We start from the raw sequence: 16,961 nt of genomic DNA, 5'->3' as shown, positions 1-16,961 counted from the left end.
GTAGAGACAATGGGATCACGCCGACGGCGCTTACGGATTATTGTTGCTGTTATGGCGTCCTCGTCCTCGTCCTGGTCCTCGTCTTCGCCTTCGTCCTCGGCTTCAGTTTCAGCCTCGCTTGCACTTTCGTTGGAAAAGAAATGGGAATCGTGGGTGTTGTAGTGGCATTTACGACAGTTGCGGCAGTCGCAGTCGCAATAGATTTCTTCGTTGCTGTTGACTTCGGAGGAAGAGAAGAGCTCCTTCTGCTTGAAATCAGCGTAGGCTTGCCAGGGGTCGTATCTCTGTATCAAATCCTTTCCTGATGTGGCTGGTCCCGGGATTTCCATGTCCTCGTCGTCGCCGTCACCGAATGAACGCGGCGGGACGGGTGTTTGGGGCCGGTTGCGAGGGTCAAAGTCATTCTCATACTGATATTCTTGCTCGTCTTGGTACTGTTGGTCTTGGTCGTTCTCGTACTGATCGCCCTGATTGTCTGCGTTGTCACTGCTGTGTAATTTGTCGGCAGTATCACCATCGGTAACCTCAGTATGCAATTCATTTTGAGTCTGTCTGCCAGTATCGTCCCCGGTGTCGACCTCATTGTTCTCGTTGCCATCATACTCATACCCCCAATCACCCCCCTCTTCAAACTCATCAGCGAGAAAGTCCCCCAGCACCTCGGCCCTCCCAGCATCAGGGCTTGCTCCGCGGTCCCCATCGTCATCAAAGGACATCTCTCCCCCCCTCTCCGTTGGGCTGTTTTCCTCCTCCTCCTTTTCACCCATATTGCCTTCATCATCCCGCTTCCTTTCCTGCCCAGCTCCCCCGACCAAATCAAGCAACCTCTTCGCACGCTCAATATTCTCACGATCATCCAGCCCAATCGCCATCTCCAGCCCACGAGTCGCCATTTCCCCAGCCCGACTCGCCTCTTCCTTCCCAAGCATCTTCTCCGCATCAATAAGCAGATTCACCATCTCAGCCACGGCCACGGCCCGCTCCGCTCCGCTAACGAGCTTATCGACGGGCTCCATGGTCTCGGCCATTTTGTCGAGTTCGTCGAGGATGGGCGGTGGTTTTACAGCGAATTCGGAGAGGTCGAGGAGGGGGGGTGTGTTGGAGCGGGGGGTTGAGGCGTCGTTGCTGCCTGACCGGGTTTGGGGTTGAGGGTTATTGGACATGAGGTCGTGATGGTGTTGTTGCTGCTGCTGTTGCTGGGAGTTGTAGAGGTAACTGTCGTCTGAGAGGAGCGAGTCCGGGGAGGACGAGGATTCTCTTGATGGTGGCATTTTTATTATTATTTATTCTGATACTGGGTTTGTCTGATGTCCACCGGGGAAGACCAGTGTGTATGTATTCTTGTATTGGGTTGGTTGTAGATATAGCGAGAAGAAGCTGTAAAACTGTGTTGATATTCGAATACAATCAAAGCAAGTGTTGCTTGAATATCAGCTGTTTAACTATTCGAGTCTTTAAGGGGTGATGGAAGTGTGATGTCTTATTTAAACGCGCCAAACAAAGAGATCAAAGCAGCTTTATCCAACAATGGTGTCTTTCAACATGCTGGGTTGCTTTCAGATAGGGACGTGTCGCATCTGTGTTTCCGTCTTTGTGTCTGTAACAGGTGAAGAACAGTCCCACCCATAAGTGTACTGCCTATGTTTCCATACGACAGTGAGATCATGGTACGGTACAGTCAGGAACAAGCAAAACCAACCAAACCCACCAGGTGGAATGACGATTGACGAAGATCCGGGAACATTCGTATATCGACGGAAATCTCTCTGAATGCCGTTCCCAGTCCGCTCTGAATGATATCTTCCAGTCCCCTAATGGCGGGGGCTCGAGAATGAGCTTTTTTTTTTTACTGGCAAAACGTCCCCCCATTTTTTCGTTATCATTTCAATGGGGAGACATCGTCTGGGATTCGATCCTGATTTAACTATGCCGCAGCAGAGTCAAGAAGCAGTTTCTTGATCACTGAGCGGCGAGTATTCCATAATCTCTTGGGACGGACTGTTCCGTCAGGGGTTTGTCGTACGAAACGAGAGGCAATGGCCTCTCTGTTGATTTCGCTTGTGGAGAAAAATAAGCCAGGGCAATAATCTGGCGGTAAAGTAAGTTACCACCCGGGGTGGTGAACGGAATGCTCCTTTAATATGTGGCTATCAACGCCGCCCCCCTCCCCGCCAGCAATATTAACAAAGGTTACTATTATATCTGACAATTTATCATCACATTATCCATTAGTGAATTCTATAGCATGGAGAGGGAGTGTTTGCTACCGTTTGTCTCTTCATTGGCAACGTGAAACCAAACAAGACAACCCAGGTATTGCCCTCATTAAGTTAACAGAGCAATCAATTATCTAAATCCTGCCGGTGTGCTCGTGATTATTCCAAACCAGTATAATATTGACGTTTTCTATCCGGTATACTCCTTCCAGCTACCTATGGTGCCTGGCCAGATGACCCAAGGACGTCCATCAACTTCTCGACGGAGTTCTGATATATCGCCACCGACTGCTCTTTCAGAGTAGTGAGCTCTAGACGGCCCGCATTTTCAGCAACAAACTTCGTGTATTCGTCACGAGCGTTCCGATTAATGTTAATCTTACGGGCGCCTATTTCAATGGCGTTTCGGAACAGCCAATCCGGAACGGGGTGCGTACCGTGAATGACGAGCGGGATGGAGGGACCGAGGGCGTCAGCAATGGATTTGAGTCTACGGACGTATTAGCGAGTGATGTGTTTCTCATGATCGGCTAGATTGGGGGTGCGCATACCGATCAAGCTGCCAGTATTGTTCTGAGCCTCCCTTAGGGTAAGGTCCGTGGATATTGCCAAACGATGGTGCTAGAAAATGAACACCGGTTCTTCGAGCAAACTCTGCTGCATGCTGTGGATCGGTCAGGATCTCTTCAAGGTGGCCGGCATCCGGAATCCCATCCTCTCCACCATTGATGCGTCCCATCTCTGCCTCCACAGTGATGCCCTGTGCCTTTGCGAGCTTGGTAATTCGCTGGCAGTACTGAATGTTTTCCTCGGGTTCTAGTCTCGACGCATCCACCATAATTGAATCAATGGGGAGGGTCAGGGCCCGTTCAACATCGGCTGGATCCATGCAGTGATCAAGATGGACGCCGATGGGAACCGATGCAGCGTGGGCAGCCTCCGCAATGTATTTTACAAAATGCGGGCCCTGGAAATGCATCGTCCACGGGAAGATTTCAATTAATGCCGGGGAGCGTTTGGCCTCCGCCGCACGGATGACGGCCATGACACCGTCATTGTTGTAGCTATTTTCGCGCATCAGCAGGAGCTTCTCTTAAAAGGGTGGAATCAATGGACCAATTGAAAGCACCAACAGCATAACCGCCCTTGGTCGCGTCATTGAGAATCGTCCAGGTACGATTGTTCTCAGGGAACGCGGCCGCGTTGGTGTTGATCGAAGGCATTTTGGAGGTTTATTTAGGAGATTCGAATGTTTGTTAATGAACTGTGAAGGTTTCACAATATACTGGTTTAAATAGCCACGAGGGTGTACTGCGTAGTTGTGCCGAACACCTAAGGAATAGGGCAGACGGAGCATTCCGTCCGCCCCACCCTGGACCTGGACGGATAGATCCACCCGCCTCCGCACTTGCTCTGATGCTCACCTCCAGCACTGGAGCCTTCTCGCAACTTTTCCGTACATGCCATGATGAATCAAACACCCGTGAAACCCACTACAACAGGCACGCGCAGTGCCAGGAAAGTCCGCTCGGCGTGTGTGCGTTGCCGGAATCGACGTATCAAGGTATGCTGGGTTGGCTATCCCCGAAATGCAGCAACTAACAGCCAGAAGTGTGATGGGGAAACGCCGGCATGCCGAAACTGCCTCAAGGTGAATGCCGCATGTGTGGATGTGGATGGACGGCTTGGTGATGTGTTGTTGCCTCGCAGGTAAGGATGTATCGACCGGGCTCTGTCACAGTCACTGATGGTCACGCACGCGCACAGCTTTTCTGCAGATTGCATTCGTCGAATCCAGTGGTTAGAGGAGATAATACAGACCCAATTGCCCCATGTAGACCTCGGGGCTGGCCCACCCCTCGACGGATCTACTAAGGCGGCTTTTTCGTTCGCCCAACCCAGGCCGATAGCTCCCTCCCCAACTCCCTTTGTTCCCACCAGCGAGAACAATGAGTCTTCTTTTCCCAATTCTCATGAGGCAAATAACACGACAGGGCACCCTCTTCTAGGTGGCCCGACTGACCAATCGCCCCAGCCTGACTGTTGGGAATCACCGCCGGGAGACTCGGATATCGCGGATGAAGTTCGTGCGCTGGCACAGAGCCTAGGCCAGGTTTCCCTTCATGCAGACTCCCGACAGACATATTATCTAGGGACTTCGACTGGTATCCTTTTTGCGCATCTTATTGGGGCAAGCTCCTCGGGTTACCGTGATCCCTCAGGGCCAGCAGTAGTTGAAGACGACAACGGTCTAGGAGACGCCTCCTTGGAGCGCCTCAGAACCACATTGTTTCGGGTGAGTGACCTCTTATCCCGGTGTCTAGTTGCACTGACCCTCGGACGTAGGAATTACCTCCTCGCGATCGCTGCCAGGCTTTACTGGACGAGTATTTTTGCGTCGTGCATCCCGATTTCCCGGCTCTCGACCCGGTATCCGTATCAAACATTTGCGAAGCCCTCTACGAGTTCTCGTCGGGGACGCATTCCAGCAAGGTAGGGAGAAAAGGCTGGCACCCGGATATGCCTGCCTTTGCCTACAATGGCGAAATGGAAATTCGGAATGGCCAATACGAAACGTCAATTTCAATTTACACTGCGGCCTTTCATCTACTGATGATATTCAGCATTGCTGCCACAATCAAAGTGCGTCGAAGGCAGCTCGAGGACTCTCCACAGCGACTATACAAGGCCGCCATATCCTTTTCGCACCATTGCCTGACTGGGCCCTCGCTCACCGGTATCCAGTCTTTGGTGCTTTTGATAGCACACAGCTTAATGACACCTTCTGGAATCAACATTTGGACAATGGTACATCTGTGCATGGCAAATTGTGTTGATATCGGGTTGCACCGTGAAATGGAAGCCAGCCCTCATAATCGTCTTCCCATTCACATACGAAAAATGGTCTTCTGGACTGTTTATTCATTGGACAGGTAAATTTTTTTTTTTTTTTTTTTTTTTAAATCTTTTTGAGAACCTGGTTCGGCCACTAACTAAGAATCAGGACGATATCAACTATCCAAGGAAGACCTCTAGGGATAAGAGACGAAACTTTCGACCTATCGCGGCCTGGATTCGAATTTACAGGCAGCAACATAATCACTCGTAGTTCTTTCGGGCCCAGCTTTGATCCCAGTGGCCTATGGCCATACACAGTACATCGGTTCGCCCTAGATCGCTGGATCTCCGCTATCAAACTACTTCTGTATCGGTGCCCCTCGTCCTGCCAACAGAACCTTTTTATGTGGCCCCCCGATCTCGAAAATCAACAGGCAATCCTCCAAAGCAGGCTTCAAACCTGGCGCCTTGAAATCCCAAACGTTGTGAGCCAATTAGTTGTTCCAGATGAAGCCGTACGGGACAAGCTCCGTCTGAAGCTTGAAGCGCAATACCACGCAGCAATGATGCTGCTGTTCCAGCCCTCGCAAGCCCTGCGAAGGCCTAATGCTAAGTCGTGCAGTATCTGCTTCGAATCAGCCGTCAAGCGGCTTATGATATACTCCCGACTCTATGAGAATGAGCAGCTGTTCTGCGGTTGGAGGAGCATGCAGGAGATATTTCATGCGGGAGTAACCTTCCTCTACTTGATTTACGGATTGCCATCGATACGTAGGTCGGTGTCGCTTCTAGAGGTCTCGAAGCAAATGCGTCTTTGCTCGAACCTATTAAGCACAGGTGGTGAGTGGTGGCCGTCGCTGAAGAAGGCGAAGAAAAAACTCGAAAGAGTGGCCGATCTCGTAATGGACAAATTAAATAGCGTGGATGCCGCGTTTGGTACAAACGAGTTCGGCGATAAAATCGTCGAACCACTATCTCCTACTCGGCTTGCATCTTCTTTAGGCGCTACGACTCGCCTGCCTAATTGGGAAAGCGACGGCCTTCTTGAGCCGTCATCCTCGCGGCGAGCGGCAAGCATGTTTACATTTCCAATAGTTTCACCGCGTCGAGTTGGCACAGAATGTGAAGGCGCGGATGAGGTCCCACGACAGTCTGAGGTGTTTCCGTCGCCTGACGCAACTACTTGGGGGATACCCATTTCTAACGGGGGGGATATATTTGATGATACTCTCTGGGAATTTGTGCACTTAAGTTGAATTGATGCTTTCCCCCCTGCCTCCTCCCTTGTGGCTCTATCAGACATGACTTAAGTCCGGGGCAAAAATTCAGCTTCCACCTATATAATTCACCTCGATACACCTATTATAGAGATCTTGGTATAGATTAGGCTATTTATACTAACTAGGAAGAAGAAAGAGTGGCTCGCTACATTGGAGGGGCAATGTGGCCACAGGAGGGGAGTGTTGCGGTCAAACCCTAATACAGCCCACTTGCAGCAACTTCTATGCCTGAGATTATTGCGACCATCTCTACGGGAGACCGATTGACGCGTACCTGTATGGGACCAACGGAGAGTCCCGTCTGTGATGAACATGTATAACGTCAGGTAGTTGATAATTGTGGCTCCTTAATTACTTACATGGTATCGGACTCCAACTACTGAATTACCCCGTGTATCCATCTACTCGTCATCATTATCCGGAACCCACTATCTCCGCCCTGAATTGCGTCTGGGGTAAGGAAGGGAACGCTCCGTTAGCGTGTGGACTTGCCACCCCGACATCCCCAGAATGGAGAACGGCGTCTGTGCGGAGTATCGCCGCTATATTCCAAAATTGCTTTTATAGCTCCTTCATGTCAACCTACTTCAGGTTCGACCACTCGTCTGGTCTACTTACTGCCTCGCTCTGTGAATACCTTCCGTCTTCATCGAGCTTATATTGACTTGACGAGTTTCCTGACAACCTCGTATCGTTTTACATTTGGTGTTCTTATTTCTCTCAAGATGGGTGCAACTGGAGGTGGAATCTCGAAGCAGGCTTTATCCAGGGTCCCAGGTCCGGCCAAAGGCCCAGTTATTTGGCTCACCGCGATTTGGGCCTCTTACTGCGGCAGTCTACATGGCTTCAATACAGCCAACATTGCAGGCGTTATGGGTATGCCGACTTTTGTCGAGGAATTCGGTTGGAATGACCTCTCGTCTGCTACAATCGGCAATTACAAAGGATGGGTCACTTCTTCCATGCTTCTGGTACGTACAGGTCCTATATATATGGTACGCTACTAGGTTAAACTGATGCCTCCATCACTACAGGGACAAACGGTCGGAATCTTGCTGTCCAGTCCTATCATGGAAAGCCGCGGACGCAAGATCATTATTTTCATCGCGGCAGTCACATATACTATCGGGTCTTTACTCATGGCAGTCAACTTTGGTTCTCTTCCAGAACTGCTCGTTGGCCGGATTATCTCTGGACTTGGATCTGGGCTGGCGTATTCTGCAGGCCCGTGCTACCTGTCTGAGATTGCTCCCGCTGAGCTGCGTGGCATGTTGAGCACTTTCTACAACGCAGGCATCATGTCTAGCGTGGCTGGGGCGTATTGGATCAACTATGGTTGTTCCACGGTGCTCACTGGTCGATTTCAATGGGTTGCGCCCATGATTCTACAGATGATCCCATCCGCTGTTCTGCTCCTTGGATATCCATTTGTTCCTGAGAGTCCACGCTTCCTCCTGATGGCTGGCCGTGCCGACGAGGCCAAGCGGTCCCTCTTGCGTCTTCGTGGCGGGCTGGACGAGACACATGAATACTTCGCCCGCGAATGGAGCGATCTAAGCCAGCGCATCGAATGCCAATCGGCAGACGGCATCTGGAAAGCTTCAACAATCGTACTCCAGCGGGTGCGGAATGAGAAGCCGGTCCGCAAAATCCTCATATTTGTCCTGGTTGTCCAGACGTTCTTCATAATGTCCGGTGGCAATTCAATCACGTACTACGCCCCAAACATTCTCAAGTCAGTCGGGTTCGACTCGGAAAAGGTCCTCCTCTTCACTGCGGTCTACGGCCTGATCAAGTTTCTCTCTGTTCTCATCTACGCCCTGTACTTGACCGAGCGTTTCGGCCGCCGCCCCCTGCTCCTCATAGGCGCGTTTGTCAACCTGCTCTGCCTGATTTACCTGTCCGCATACCTTGGCAAGGCAAACATTGTCGAAAACTCCGAAAACGCCTCGCCCGCCGCAATCGTCGCAGTCATCAGCATCTGCGTCTTCGCCGTGGGATACGGAGTCGGCTGGGGCCCTTCATTCTCCGTGGCCTCCTCGGAGATCTGTCCAACAAGCATCCGTGGCCCCGTGGTGACAATTGGCTTTGTATACCAGAACCTGCTGAATTTCGGGATCACGCGCGGGTTCCCCAATATGACGCAGGACATGCATGCCTATGGGCCCTTTGCCCTTTTTGCTGCTTTCACCTTTTGTGGCATAGTCTGGGTGTTTTTGGCCTTTCCTGAGTGTCGTGGGCGGAGCATGGAGAGCACAGAGTCGTTGTTTCTACTTCCCTGGTACAGGATTGGATCGAGCGCGGTGCCGGACCAGTTTCCAAATATAGTTGTAGATGATGAGGAGAAGAGGGGCGAGGCGGAGGCGTGTGAACATAAGGAGCATGTTGTCTAAGGAAAATATTACGTGGTTTTCCCCTGGGATTTTTTTTTTTTTTTTTTTTTCGTCCTTCATTTGTCCTTCCTCATGGACAAACCCAATATAAAGCCGCTTTCTCCCAGCTCTAGGGTCATGTCGATAACAGGGTCGCTCTGGCAAAGGCCACAATAGCATTTTTAAGAAGAATCTTGATTGGTCTTTTAATTATTATAGTAAATATCGTAGATTTCACTTGGTGGCTCTAGTAGATTCCAAGTCAACAGGTTCAAGTCTAGTTTTCAGAACGCGGGCGTTTCATAAATGCAGTAACTGCTTCAAAAATGTCCATAATGCTAGGACACAGGATGCTCACAGCCTTCTATCCCCGGCAAAGAGGTGAGGTGGGCTTACAACCAGGGCGGGATCTTCCGCGGCCGTCGGACTCCCGGGGGGAGGGATAGCGGGTGAATCCGTACAGGATCTTTTTGCTGAGGTTGTGTGGTTATATTAATTAAACACACTCGGACGATTAGTGATCTATCAGACTTCATCGAAACTCGGTCCTGTGGATTGTGTACCGCAGTCTCGTTCCAATAAGCCACCTAAACAAAATGACGATTATTCATATGGGTAATTATTTTCTGCTTCTCCCCTACACCTCCCGCCGAACCTTTTCCGCAAATAATTTGGACTTTCACCTAATCAATAATACCGGGTAATAGTTATGTTCAAGTTCCGGAGCGACGTCAGCACGGAAACGAAAGACACTTTCCTGCGGGAGCTGCGCAAACTGAAGGAGCTTGAATCAGTCAAGGCGCAGCGCTTAGTCGTCGGCGGCCCCTCGCTCACAGATCCCATTGAACGGAGCAAGGGGTTCGAGCTCGCGATACTTAGCTTGCACGAGGATTTGGCTGCGCTGGAGAGGTATCAGGCTAGCAAGGAACACCATTGGTGAGTAGCACAGTTTTCATCATATCGCTTGGACCCAGAAGAGCCGTCGGCCACGAGGCATGTCAAATAGTGCAGTGAGGAGGAGAATACTTGTGGGGGGAACGGTATGTTTGCTAATAAGAGGCTCCTTGCAGGGTGACTACGACCTATCTATGGCCTTACAAGGATGATGTCGTCCGTTTTGACTTCGAGGTTGCTCCGGAGGATGAATGGATGTGGGAGTTCTGATCAACCAGTAGCCCCAAGTAGCCCTAGTATTGCAGAGAGAGGGAATTTAAACTTTAGAGAACGAACCTCCTTTTATTTCTGCCATTTGCCACTGTACCCACCAATTGCTATACAACCAGAATTAAACCGCCACAAGTAATACGAGTCTTGGTGTGCTTCCTGGCACTGTGTCGAAGTAAGCGAAACATTGAAGAGGCCGGGATTATCTAGTTTACTATCTACAATCAACCGCTAAGTGCTTTTTGGATGCCGGACAGCACAGTAATGACACCACATGCATCCGGATCCGGAAGACGCCGCAAGTCTCCCGACAGGCTACCAATATATAGGTAGAGCGTCCGAATCTGGCCTGCAGATCTCTAGTGTCCTCGCAACCAGATACAGCACATTCAAACGCTTTCCGGAAAGCGACTGTGCCACGTTCCTCCTTGGAAACTTGAAGTTCCGTCACCAAAGCGTAGTTCAGAGATGGCTTGTACAAGACAGAAGTCTTCTCATCAAACTGCAAGATGGGCTGCAGCAGAAACTGCGCGGAGCTCTATTCTTTGACAAGTTGAGCTGGATTCTGAACAAAGGTGCGGCCTGCGGAGTCTGTTAGTACACTCGAAGACAGAGACTTGAGAGTGGAGAGTACTACGCGATCCCATGGTGAGCAATGGCAATAATCAACCTTGGAAGCCTCTCTCTCGCACGGGTAGTCTTTTCGAAAATAGGAAGACAGTTTCCACCGGTGATGCAACTTGATGCAATTTTCAAGGATCAACCCCGGGGTTTTTTACACTTTGTCTATATGAAGTTACCGGCATTCGAGGGCTAAGGCACCTGTTGCACCTTTCCAAGGTCATGCACGCGGACGCGGAACGACCCGTTGACTTGAGAGTCTGGACATATCACCGAAGGAGGGGGGAACATGCCTTGAGATCAATAGGACTTTAGAATTTTGTTTAACTTTTCTTTCCCCCTCACACCGGATGACGTTGAGTTTGTTGTCAAAAAATGTTTCTAATCTCATAGATACACCCTCGTAGAGCGCCATGCCGGCCATCGCCTTCCAACTTCCTGGCAATATACCCACACCGTTATTTGGGCGAGGGAATTATGTTACAACCCAAAACCATGGATTAAATGTAACAAATAAAATGGCCTCATCTCTAAATAGTCACCAGATAGACTGCCGATAATATAGATAATATACAAAACTAATATAGTATTTATACAGGCAATAAAAGTAAAATCCCAGCAACACTGTATTTAATTTCCAAAAAGGGCTCAAAAGCCAAAGGGCATATATATTCAAGTAGACAACTACATTCTGCCTGTGTAGTCACTAGACTCCATAAAGTCGTCTTGGATTGAGCACCATCACCTGCTGCCATTCATCGTCAGAAAGCCAATTCCGTAGGCTGTTCAACCACGCCAAATCGTCGACTTCCAAGTATGAAGATTCTGTAAGTGCCTCCTCGCGGGATCGTACGCTCATTAGCGGGGTATGAGGCCTGCTTTCTCTGAGAACTCGGTGGTCAAGGTTTAGAGGAAATAGTTGAAATACGCACCAGTCACTCCCCCACAATACCTGCTGGGGGTTGGCATCAATGAATGCACGCACAAGGGGTCTGAGGTCATTGAACTCCGGTGCCTCCTTGCTAACACGATACGGCGCGCTAATCTTGATATACAGGCTTCCGTCGCGCACCAAGTCAAGGAGATCCTGAAAGCCCTCCTGCAAAAGAATGTCTCCCTTGAGCTTGGGCGGAAGCATGCTTGCACCCTTCAACAGCGCGAAATGATCCGTCACAATCCGCCCACCGAGCGGTACAATCTCCTGGGTGATAATGGGCTTGAGCTCGGCCCAGAACTCGGGATGCAAGTGGGTGAATGCCATGGTCCAGGCAGGGAATTGACTCTTAATTGCCTGTGCGTGCTCCCTTAAAACCATTTTTTGCAGCTCCAGATCATGCATGGCGCTGTAGTGGTAGAGATTTACCCTTATTCCGCGTACACCAGAATCATGCATCTCCTGAAGCTGCTTAGGGGTCACGGTCTTTGGGTCAATAACCCCGATGCCTCGGGTGACATTTGCTCCCAATTCCGAGATACAGCTAGAGAGACAAGTGCAGTCGGTACCATATGTGAGCCCATGGGTCAGAACCGAGTTGGTGAGGCCAAGTTTCGCTTTGAATTTGTTATATCGCTCGACTGTAGCCGGGGGCGGGGTCAGATGGCGGTCCGGTGAGTAGGGGAATCTCTCCGCTGCAGCAAGAATGTCAGTTGCCAACTATTAAGGTAGCTAGGCTAGATCGCACGCTCAAAAATGTGGTGATGTACATCCCAACCGCCTTGTGGAAAGAGCGTCTTCATGGTGAGTGCTGGAAGTCACAGAGGGTCGCAGAGATCAGCGACAGCAGAGCAGCTTTCACATTAAAAGACTAGAAGCCGAGACAGTTTTGTCAAAGTTCATAATGCTTGACCCTTCTCATTCTCGCCGTTCGGAGCTTGTTCAGTCCGATGGTAGGAGGGATCCGTCTGTCGGGCACGGGTGGTTCCGTCTAACTACACCTCACAATCCTGGATCGTTCCAATGATCTCGCGGAAACATCAGCGCATATATTATGCAGGGTAACCGCCAAACAGAAAAACAAGATAAAATAAAATAAAATAAACAATCTCACTTGTTTTCTCATCTTTAAATAACCTCGACATGGCATCCACCGAGGTTGAATCCCGCAAGGTGTTTATCCCTGCCAAGCAAGCAGAGGAGTATGCAAAGTCCCTCCTCATCGCAAACAAAGTCCCTGCCGACAATGCTGCGATCATTGCGCGATGTCTGGTCGAAGCTGACCTTCGTGGTGTCGACACCCACGGCATCAACCGACTACCGTCATACATGAAGCGTCTTCGCGAAGGCGTGATGGACCCTGGGGCGTCCCCTTCCGTGGAAGCCAAAAGCCCCGTGGTAGCAATGGTCGATGGCAACAACAGTTTTGGGTTCCTTGCAGCCACTGCCGGCATGGACTTTGCGGTTTCTGCAGCCAAGACATACGGAATTGGCATGGCCTCTGTCAAACATTCGAATCACTTTGGAATGGGCGCGTGCTATGCCCTGCAAGCTGCTAGAGAGGGCATGATGAGTCTTGTTTTTACCAATTCGTCACCCGCCATGGCGCCCTGGGGCTCGAAGGAGAAGATCGTTGGCGTCTCGCCACTAGCCTGCGGTGCCCCGGGAGGCGCTGAGAAACCGTTTATCTTGGATATGGCGCCCTCCACCGCTGCTCGGGGAAAGCTATACAAGGCTGTTCGGCGATCCGAGAAGATCCCTCTAGACTGGGCACTTGACGCGGATGGTTACCCGGCTGATGACCCCGCTGCTGCACTCAAGGGAGTCATGCTGCCTATGGGTGGCCCAAAGGGATCTGCGTTGGCTATCATGATGGACGTATTCTCTGGCGTTCTATCAGGAGCTGCATTTGCCGGCAACGTTACTGGGCCCTATGATGCTTCCAAGGTGTCCGACGTGGGTCATCTTATGGTTGCTATCAAGCCTGACATGTTCTTGACTATTGACGAGTTCAGGGATCGAATGGACTACCTGTTTAGACGGGTCACACAATCGGAAAAGGCACCAGGCACAGACCGAGTTTACTTTCCAGGGGAGATTGAGCAGCTAAATCAGGAGTCCAGGGTAGAGACTGGTATTCCATATGTTGAAGAGGAGATCAAGACTTTGAATGAGGAAGCACGATTGGTCGGTTCCAAGGAGTTGCCGGCGTAAACTATATGCCAAGGATAATAGTGATAGAGAATATATATATAAATAAACGCCTTAATTTGTTACGTCCATTCTGATGCAATTGATCACTACCGGCCAAAGCATTAATGAGCGATGCCCGGTTTCTTGTGGTTGACGACATGTCGGACACAGCAACTAATCAGAAATGCAGCCATTATCCTTGCCATCAAAAGACCCAGTGGATCAACTGGGATTTTTTCCGATAAGCCAAACAAATGGCTTCACATACAGCACTACCACATAAACTCAAAATCTTTCCTCAAGCATTCATTCCATCTAGCCCACAATTTACGCAGTGGATGGATCTCTAAGCAGAATACCCCTGCCTACCATTGAAATAGTCCCCCAGATATACTTATTTAATACTAGGATAAGAGCTGCCTGTATAAAGTCAGCTATAAGGACTTGCTCTAATTATCCAAGGTATTAATAGTAAGTTTGGACAGGAAGTACCCTAGGTCCCCCTTTAGCATGCAGCTTCTCTCTATTAGAGTTGTAGGAGACGGCATTCCTGGAGTGATAGTATTGACTTAAGTCTGAATACGTTTATTATACAGCTTCCATGCAAATATTCAGCTTAGATGGTTGTTAACTACAAAGGTTGGGGCTGGCTTCCATATGAGATAATATGGACCATCTTTGAAACCTGGAACTACTGAATGAGTGACTGTCCTCTAATCCTAAACAACAACAGTCCGTTTCTCCTAATATATCCAGCACGAAAAGTCTAATAATCAAATATAATCATGAAGGAATTCCCTTGCATCTGATAATCTGGCAGGTGATCATCAGGCCGACAAATAACGCCAACGTTCCCGCGGCGGCTCGACTAGACAGAATGCGGGATAGCTCCGAGGGGCAAATCGAGATAAGAAGTGAGAGAAAAAAAAAAAGAGAGGGGAAAAAAAAAAAGAGAGGGGAAAAAAAAAAAGAGAGGGGGAAAAAAAAAAAGAGAGGGGGAAAAAAAAAAAAACTCACCCCTCAAATATCTCCAGACCGCAGCAAGACTTCAGCAGTTCAGCCTCGCTCTGATCTCAACCTCACATTCCATCTCATCTCTCTCTCCGGTTTCTTATCCATCCACCCACAACACCACCACCATGGGAAACGTAAGCTGCTAACCCCAACAGCCCACTTAATACTTACCTATTACTTATCCATCCCACGCATCCAATCTTATCGGGTCTACCCGCTTTTGCTTCTCCATCCATCCATCAGCTCACATTCTCACTAATAATCAAAACCAGGGAGCAAAGGCCGCCTCCAAGCGCGAGCGCAACGCCAAAGACGCCAAGGGCGCTGGAAAGTCGCAGCTCAAGTCCGTACGTATCCTTTACTACCTAACCACTGGCCATACCGGCATCACTCCGTGCTTATGGCTTCCGTGTCTCTAATCATGACCTTATTTTCTTTTTTCTAGAATGAAGCAGCGAAAGACATCATGTGCATGGTTTGCCGGTCGACTTTCCTCAAGACAACCCGCGGCCCGGCCTTGACGGAGCATGCGTCGAATAAACACAGTAAGACGCTGCAGGATTGCTTTCCGGGGTTTGTCGAAGTTCCTAAGAAATAAGTGTTTGGTCTATCATATCATGTTTTCGTAGACTAACTTGTTTATTTGAGATGGGTGGTGTTGTGGAGAGAGCGTGCAATTTCAATTTCAATTTCATTTTCTTCTTCTTTTTCAATGTTGATTATCTCATTAATTAAGCGAATATTTCGGAGATCGGTAAACCCCAGATATAACTGGCGATTCCCATAGCCCCAACGCTCATCGTCAGCGCCATCAACACGTTCACGGCATTGTTATCCAAAATGTCCGCTCCGCTCTCCACCCGGCGGCTCTCGTGATGCGCCTCCTCGCCTGCGTCTGTCCCTGCTGATGTTCGAGTAGCCCTAGTCCCCTTGAAGGCGGCGGTGTTAGCCGCAGCCTCCGTATTGCGGAGTTGAGCACCTGTCGTCCCCCCGGAAGGCGGGAGGATGTCCTTTGCGTTTCCAGGTTTAGTTGAGAACGGATGGATAAGGACCTGCAGTGACCTCGTTAGCATGGTAACCGTAAGTAGGTGGAAAAGGGACGATTTCTACCTTCTGGCCTCCCGTCCCCTCGACAATCTTTCCAGTTCTCTTGTCGACGACACTCGCCTGGAGTAACCCGCCAAGCACGCTATCCAAGATACTCCCCAGGGTTCCCCACACTGTCATCGCAACGACCCAGAGTACCCGGTCCTGCACAGTCTCGAGCAAGGAGCTGCAGAATGGGAGAAGAATAGCTGATGTAAGACCGATTGTGAACGCGCCGAATGAACCAGCAAGAATACCCGTCCCTGTCACACCACCATTTGTACCCGGCGGAACAACGCGCAGTGTAGGCGAGATGATGAGCCGCGGGTGAGATTTCGAGAGAATACCCAGTTCAGACGAGAACGTATCAGCCGCCGTCGCAGCGTAGTTCCTAAAGCCGCCATATTAGCCCACATTTTCTTCTAGAAGGTATAAACCATGCCGAGACATACGCGATAATTCCAACAACAAGTAGATCGGCTGCATGGCGCCCGTTCGAGAAACATTCCGCCGCCGGACCATCCACCGCTCTATTATTCGCTAGAACCCACGCATGGACGAGACTGAGCACGCTGGCGACGATCGAGTTTGCGAAAACCTGGACGTGAGTGCGGGCGCCTTCGCCGCCGTGAGAACCGGTCGCGGACAGGGTAAGATGGGTCTTGATGTCATGTTTCACCTAGTCACAGTATGGTCAGCAAAGGTGGTACATCAAGGGATTAGGTGATGCGTACCTTCGTCGCCTTGGTGCCGCCGACGTAGAAAACAAGAAGCAGGAACAGCGGCAGTGACCAGGGATTCAAGGCGTGCGCGACAGCTGTGAGAGCTGCGGCGGCGAGGCCGAGCGGAGTCAGCGACTTGCGAGACCACGCGCGGTAAAGGAGGGCCGCGATGATGGGGACGGAGAGGAAGGGATTCATGTCTGGTCACAGTCACAGTCTGAGTGAAGAGGAGGGGAAAGGAGCATGGCGAGCTGGGATTTAACGCGATGAAATCAAGAGCTGAGGTGTGACAGCTGGTGGGGACGAAGCTCCATCCCGCGATCTGAGTGGATCACTAAGCACGCAGCGGAGCTTATCTCCGTCACTTCCTCCGATATTAATCATATTATGTGATACAGATGGTCAATAAAGCCCTAACTACCGTCGTGTTACAACTCCCTTTCGAATCACGGCGACCCAATATAAAAGAATGTCATACCCCCTCCAAACCCGGTTCCTTTCTTTCCCTTCTCATCTACTTC

At 50.1% G+C, this 16,961-nt stretch overlaps 8 protein-coding genes across 8 annotated transcripts; 5 read left to right on the top strand and 3 right to left on the bottom strand.

Moving 5' to 3' along the window:
• Positions 1-2,204: 2,204 nt before the first annotated feature.
• On the bottom strand, positions 2,205-3,511 carry ASPSYDRAFT_179266 (class II fructose-bisphosphate aldolase). The gene is made up of 3 exons (XM_040843485.1): positions 3,333-3,511; positions 2,768-3,280; positions 2,205-2,706 (listed from the first exon to the last, which is right to left on the bottom strand). Exons 1-3 carry the CDS (start codon positions 3,437-3,439, stop codon positions 2,433-2,435), a joined length of 894 nt encoding a protein of 297 aa, XP_040701902.1. The 5' UTR covers positions 3,440-3,511; the 3' UTR covers positions 2,205-2,432.
• Positions 3,512-3,648: 137 nt separating this feature from the next.
• ASPSYDRAFT_1026996 (Zn(II)2Cys6 transcription factor) lies at positions 3,649-6,355 on the top strand. Its single transcript, XM_040839771.1, has 5 exons — positions 3,649-3,780; positions 3,829-3,926; positions 3,984-4,512; positions 4,563-5,149; positions 5,221-6,355. The coding sequence occupies exons 1-5, from the start codon at positions 3,682-3,684 to the stop codon at positions 6,308-6,310; spliced, it is 2,403 nt and encodes an 800-aa protein (XP_040701901.1). The 5' UTR covers positions 3,649-3,681; the 3' UTR covers positions 6,311-6,355.
• A 704-nt stretch (positions 6,356-7,059) lies between these two features.
• Positions 7,060-8,727, top strand: ASPSYDRAFT_153124 (sugar porter family MFS transporter; the record flags this gene model as incomplete). Its single annotated transcript, XM_040842253.1, has 2 exons — positions 7,060-7,305; positions 7,369-8,727. The coding sequence occupies 2 exons, from the start codon at positions 7,060-7,062 to the stop codon at positions 8,725-8,727; spliced, it is 1,605 nt and encodes a 534-aa protein (XP_040701900.1).
• A 305-nt stretch (positions 8,728-9,032) lies between these two features.
• On the top strand, positions 9,033-9,870 carry ASPSYDRAFT_32162 (Dabb family protein; the record flags this gene model as incomplete). The annotated part of the gene is made up of 3 exons (XM_040844948.1): positions 9,033-9,087; positions 9,414-9,642; positions 9,777-9,870. The coding sequence occupies 3 exons, from the start codon at positions 9,033-9,035 to the stop codon at positions 9,868-9,870; spliced, it is 378 nt and encodes a 125-aa protein (XP_040701899.1).
• A 1,240-nt stretch (positions 9,871-11,110) lies between these two features.
• ASPSYDRAFT_204007 (uncharacterized protein) lies at positions 11,111-12,268 on the bottom strand. The gene is made up of 3 exons (XM_040843844.1): positions 12,174-12,268; positions 11,424-12,120; positions 11,111-11,366 (listed from the first exon to the last, which is right to left on the bottom strand). The coding sequence occupies exons 1-3, from the start codon at positions 12,226-12,228 to the stop codon at positions 11,198-11,200; spliced, it is 921 nt and encodes a 306-aa protein (XP_040701898.1). The 5' UTR covers positions 12,229-12,268; the 3' UTR covers positions 11,111-11,197.
• A 202-nt stretch (positions 12,269-12,470) lies between these two features.
• On the top strand, positions 12,471-13,700 carry ASPSYDRAFT_46082 (Ldh family oxidoreductase). Its single transcript, XM_040847156.1, has one exon. It carries the CDS (start codon positions 12,569-12,571, stop codon positions 13,637-13,639), a length of 1,071 nt encoding a protein of 356 aa, XP_040701897.1. The 5' UTR covers positions 12,471-12,568; the 3' UTR covers positions 13,640-13,700.
• A 1,025-nt stretch (positions 13,701-14,725) lies between these two features.
• On the top strand, positions 14,726-15,309 carry ASPSYDRAFT_46081 (uncharacterized protein). The gene is made up of 3 exons (XM_040847155.1): positions 14,726-14,766; positions 14,902-14,979; positions 15,078-15,309. Exons 1-3 carry the CDS (start codon positions 14,758-14,760, stop codon positions 15,228-15,230), a joined length of 240 nt encoding a protein of 79 aa, XP_040701896.1. The 5' UTR covers positions 14,726-14,757; the 3' UTR covers positions 15,231-15,309.
• On the bottom strand, positions 15,065-16,744 carry ASPSYDRAFT_46080 (DUF92 domain-containing protein). The gene is made up of 4 exons (XM_040847154.1): positions 16,453-16,744; positions 16,171-16,397; positions 15,743-16,109; positions 15,065-15,684 (listed from the first exon to the last, which is right to left on the bottom strand). Exons 1-4 carry the CDS (start codon positions 16,636-16,638, stop codon positions 15,364-15,366), a joined length of 1,101 nt encoding a protein of 366 aa, XP_040701895.1. The 5' UTR covers positions 16,639-16,744; the 3' UTR covers positions 15,065-15,363.
• Positions 16,745-16,961: the final 217 nt, after the last annotated feature.

This window comes from Aspergillus sydowii (assembly GCF_001890705.1).
Source record: "Aspergillus sydowii CBS 593.65 unplaced genomic scaffold ASPSYscaffold_6, whole genome shotgun sequence".
NCBI classification, from domain to species: domain Eukaryota; kingdom Fungi; phylum Ascomycota; class Eurotiomycetes; order Eurotiales; family Aspergillaceae; genus Aspergillus; species Aspergillus sydowii.
The sequence above is the reverse complement of the archived record's forward strand: the minus strand, read 5'-3'. Positions and strand labels throughout refer to the sequence as shown.

What these genes read in the sequence shown, in the direction of transcription:
- ASPSYDRAFT_46081 (XM_040847155.1), top strand. An exon ending in GAAAGTCGCAGCTCAAGTCC is followed by an intron (nt 14,980 to 15,077) that starts GTACGTATCCTT and finishes TCTTTTTTCTAG; the next exon opens with AATGAAGCAGCGAAAGACAT.
- ASPSYDRAFT_46080 (XM_040847154.1), bottom strand. Translation starts at nt 16,638, where the DNA reads ATGAATCCCTTCCTCTCCGTCCCCATCATCGCGGCCCTCCTTTACCGC. An exon ending in GCGGCACCAAGGCGACGAAG is followed by an intron (nt 16,398 to 16,452) that starts GTACGCATCACC and finishes TACTGTGACTAG; the next exon opens with GTGAAACATGACATCAAGAC. An exon ending in AGGGGACGGGAGGCCAGAAG is followed by an intron (nt 15,685 to 15,742) that starts GTAGAAATCGTC and finishes AGGTCACTGCAG; the next exon opens with GTCCTTATCCATCCGTTCTC.
- ASPSYDRAFT_46082 (XM_040847156.1), top strand. Translation starts at nt 12,569, where the DNA reads ATGGCATCCACCGAGGTTGAATCCCGCAAGGTGTTTATCCCTGCCAAG.
- ASPSYDRAFT_179266 (XM_040843485.1), bottom strand. Translation starts at nt 3,439, where the DNA reads ATGCCTTCGATCAACACCAACGCGGCCGCGTTCCCTGAGAACAATCGT. An exon ending in GCTGTTGGTGCTTTCAATTG is followed by an intron (nt 3,281 to 3,332) that starts GTCCATTGATTC and finishes GCGCGAAAATAG; the next exon opens with CTACAACAATGACGGTGTCA. An exon ending in CAATACTGGCAGCTTGATCG is followed by an intron (nt 2,707 to 2,767) that starts GTATGCGCACCC and finishes ATACGTCCGTAG; the next exon opens with ACTCAAATCCATTGCTGACG.
- ASPSYDRAFT_1026996 (XM_040839771.1), top strand. Translation starts at nt 3,682, where the DNA reads ATGATGAATCAAACACCCGTGAAACCCACTACAACAGGCACGCGCAGT. An exon ending in GCCGGAATCGACGTATCAAG is followed by an intron (nt 3,781 to 3,828) that starts GTATGCTGGGTT and finishes AACAGCCAGAAG; the next exon opens with TGTGATGGGGAAACGCCGGC. An exon ending in ACTGTTTATTCATTGGACAG is followed by an intron (nt 5,150 to 5,220) that starts GTAAATTTTTTT and finishes ACTAAGAATCAG; the next exon opens with GACGATATCAACTATCCAAG.
- ASPSYDRAFT_204007 (XM_040843844.1), bottom strand. Translation starts at nt 12,228, where the DNA reads ATGAAGACGCTCTTTCCACAAGGCGGTTGGGATGTACATCACCACATT. An exon ending in ACATCACCACATTTTTGAGC is followed by an intron (nt 12,121 to 12,173) that starts GTGCGATCTAGC and finishes TTCTTGCTGCAG; the next exon opens with CGGAGAGATTCCCCTACTCA. An exon ending in GTATTGTGGGGGAGTGACTG is followed by an intron (nt 11,367 to 11,423) that starts GTGCGTATTTCA and finishes CAGAGAAAGCAG; the next exon opens with GCCTCATACCCCGCTAATGA.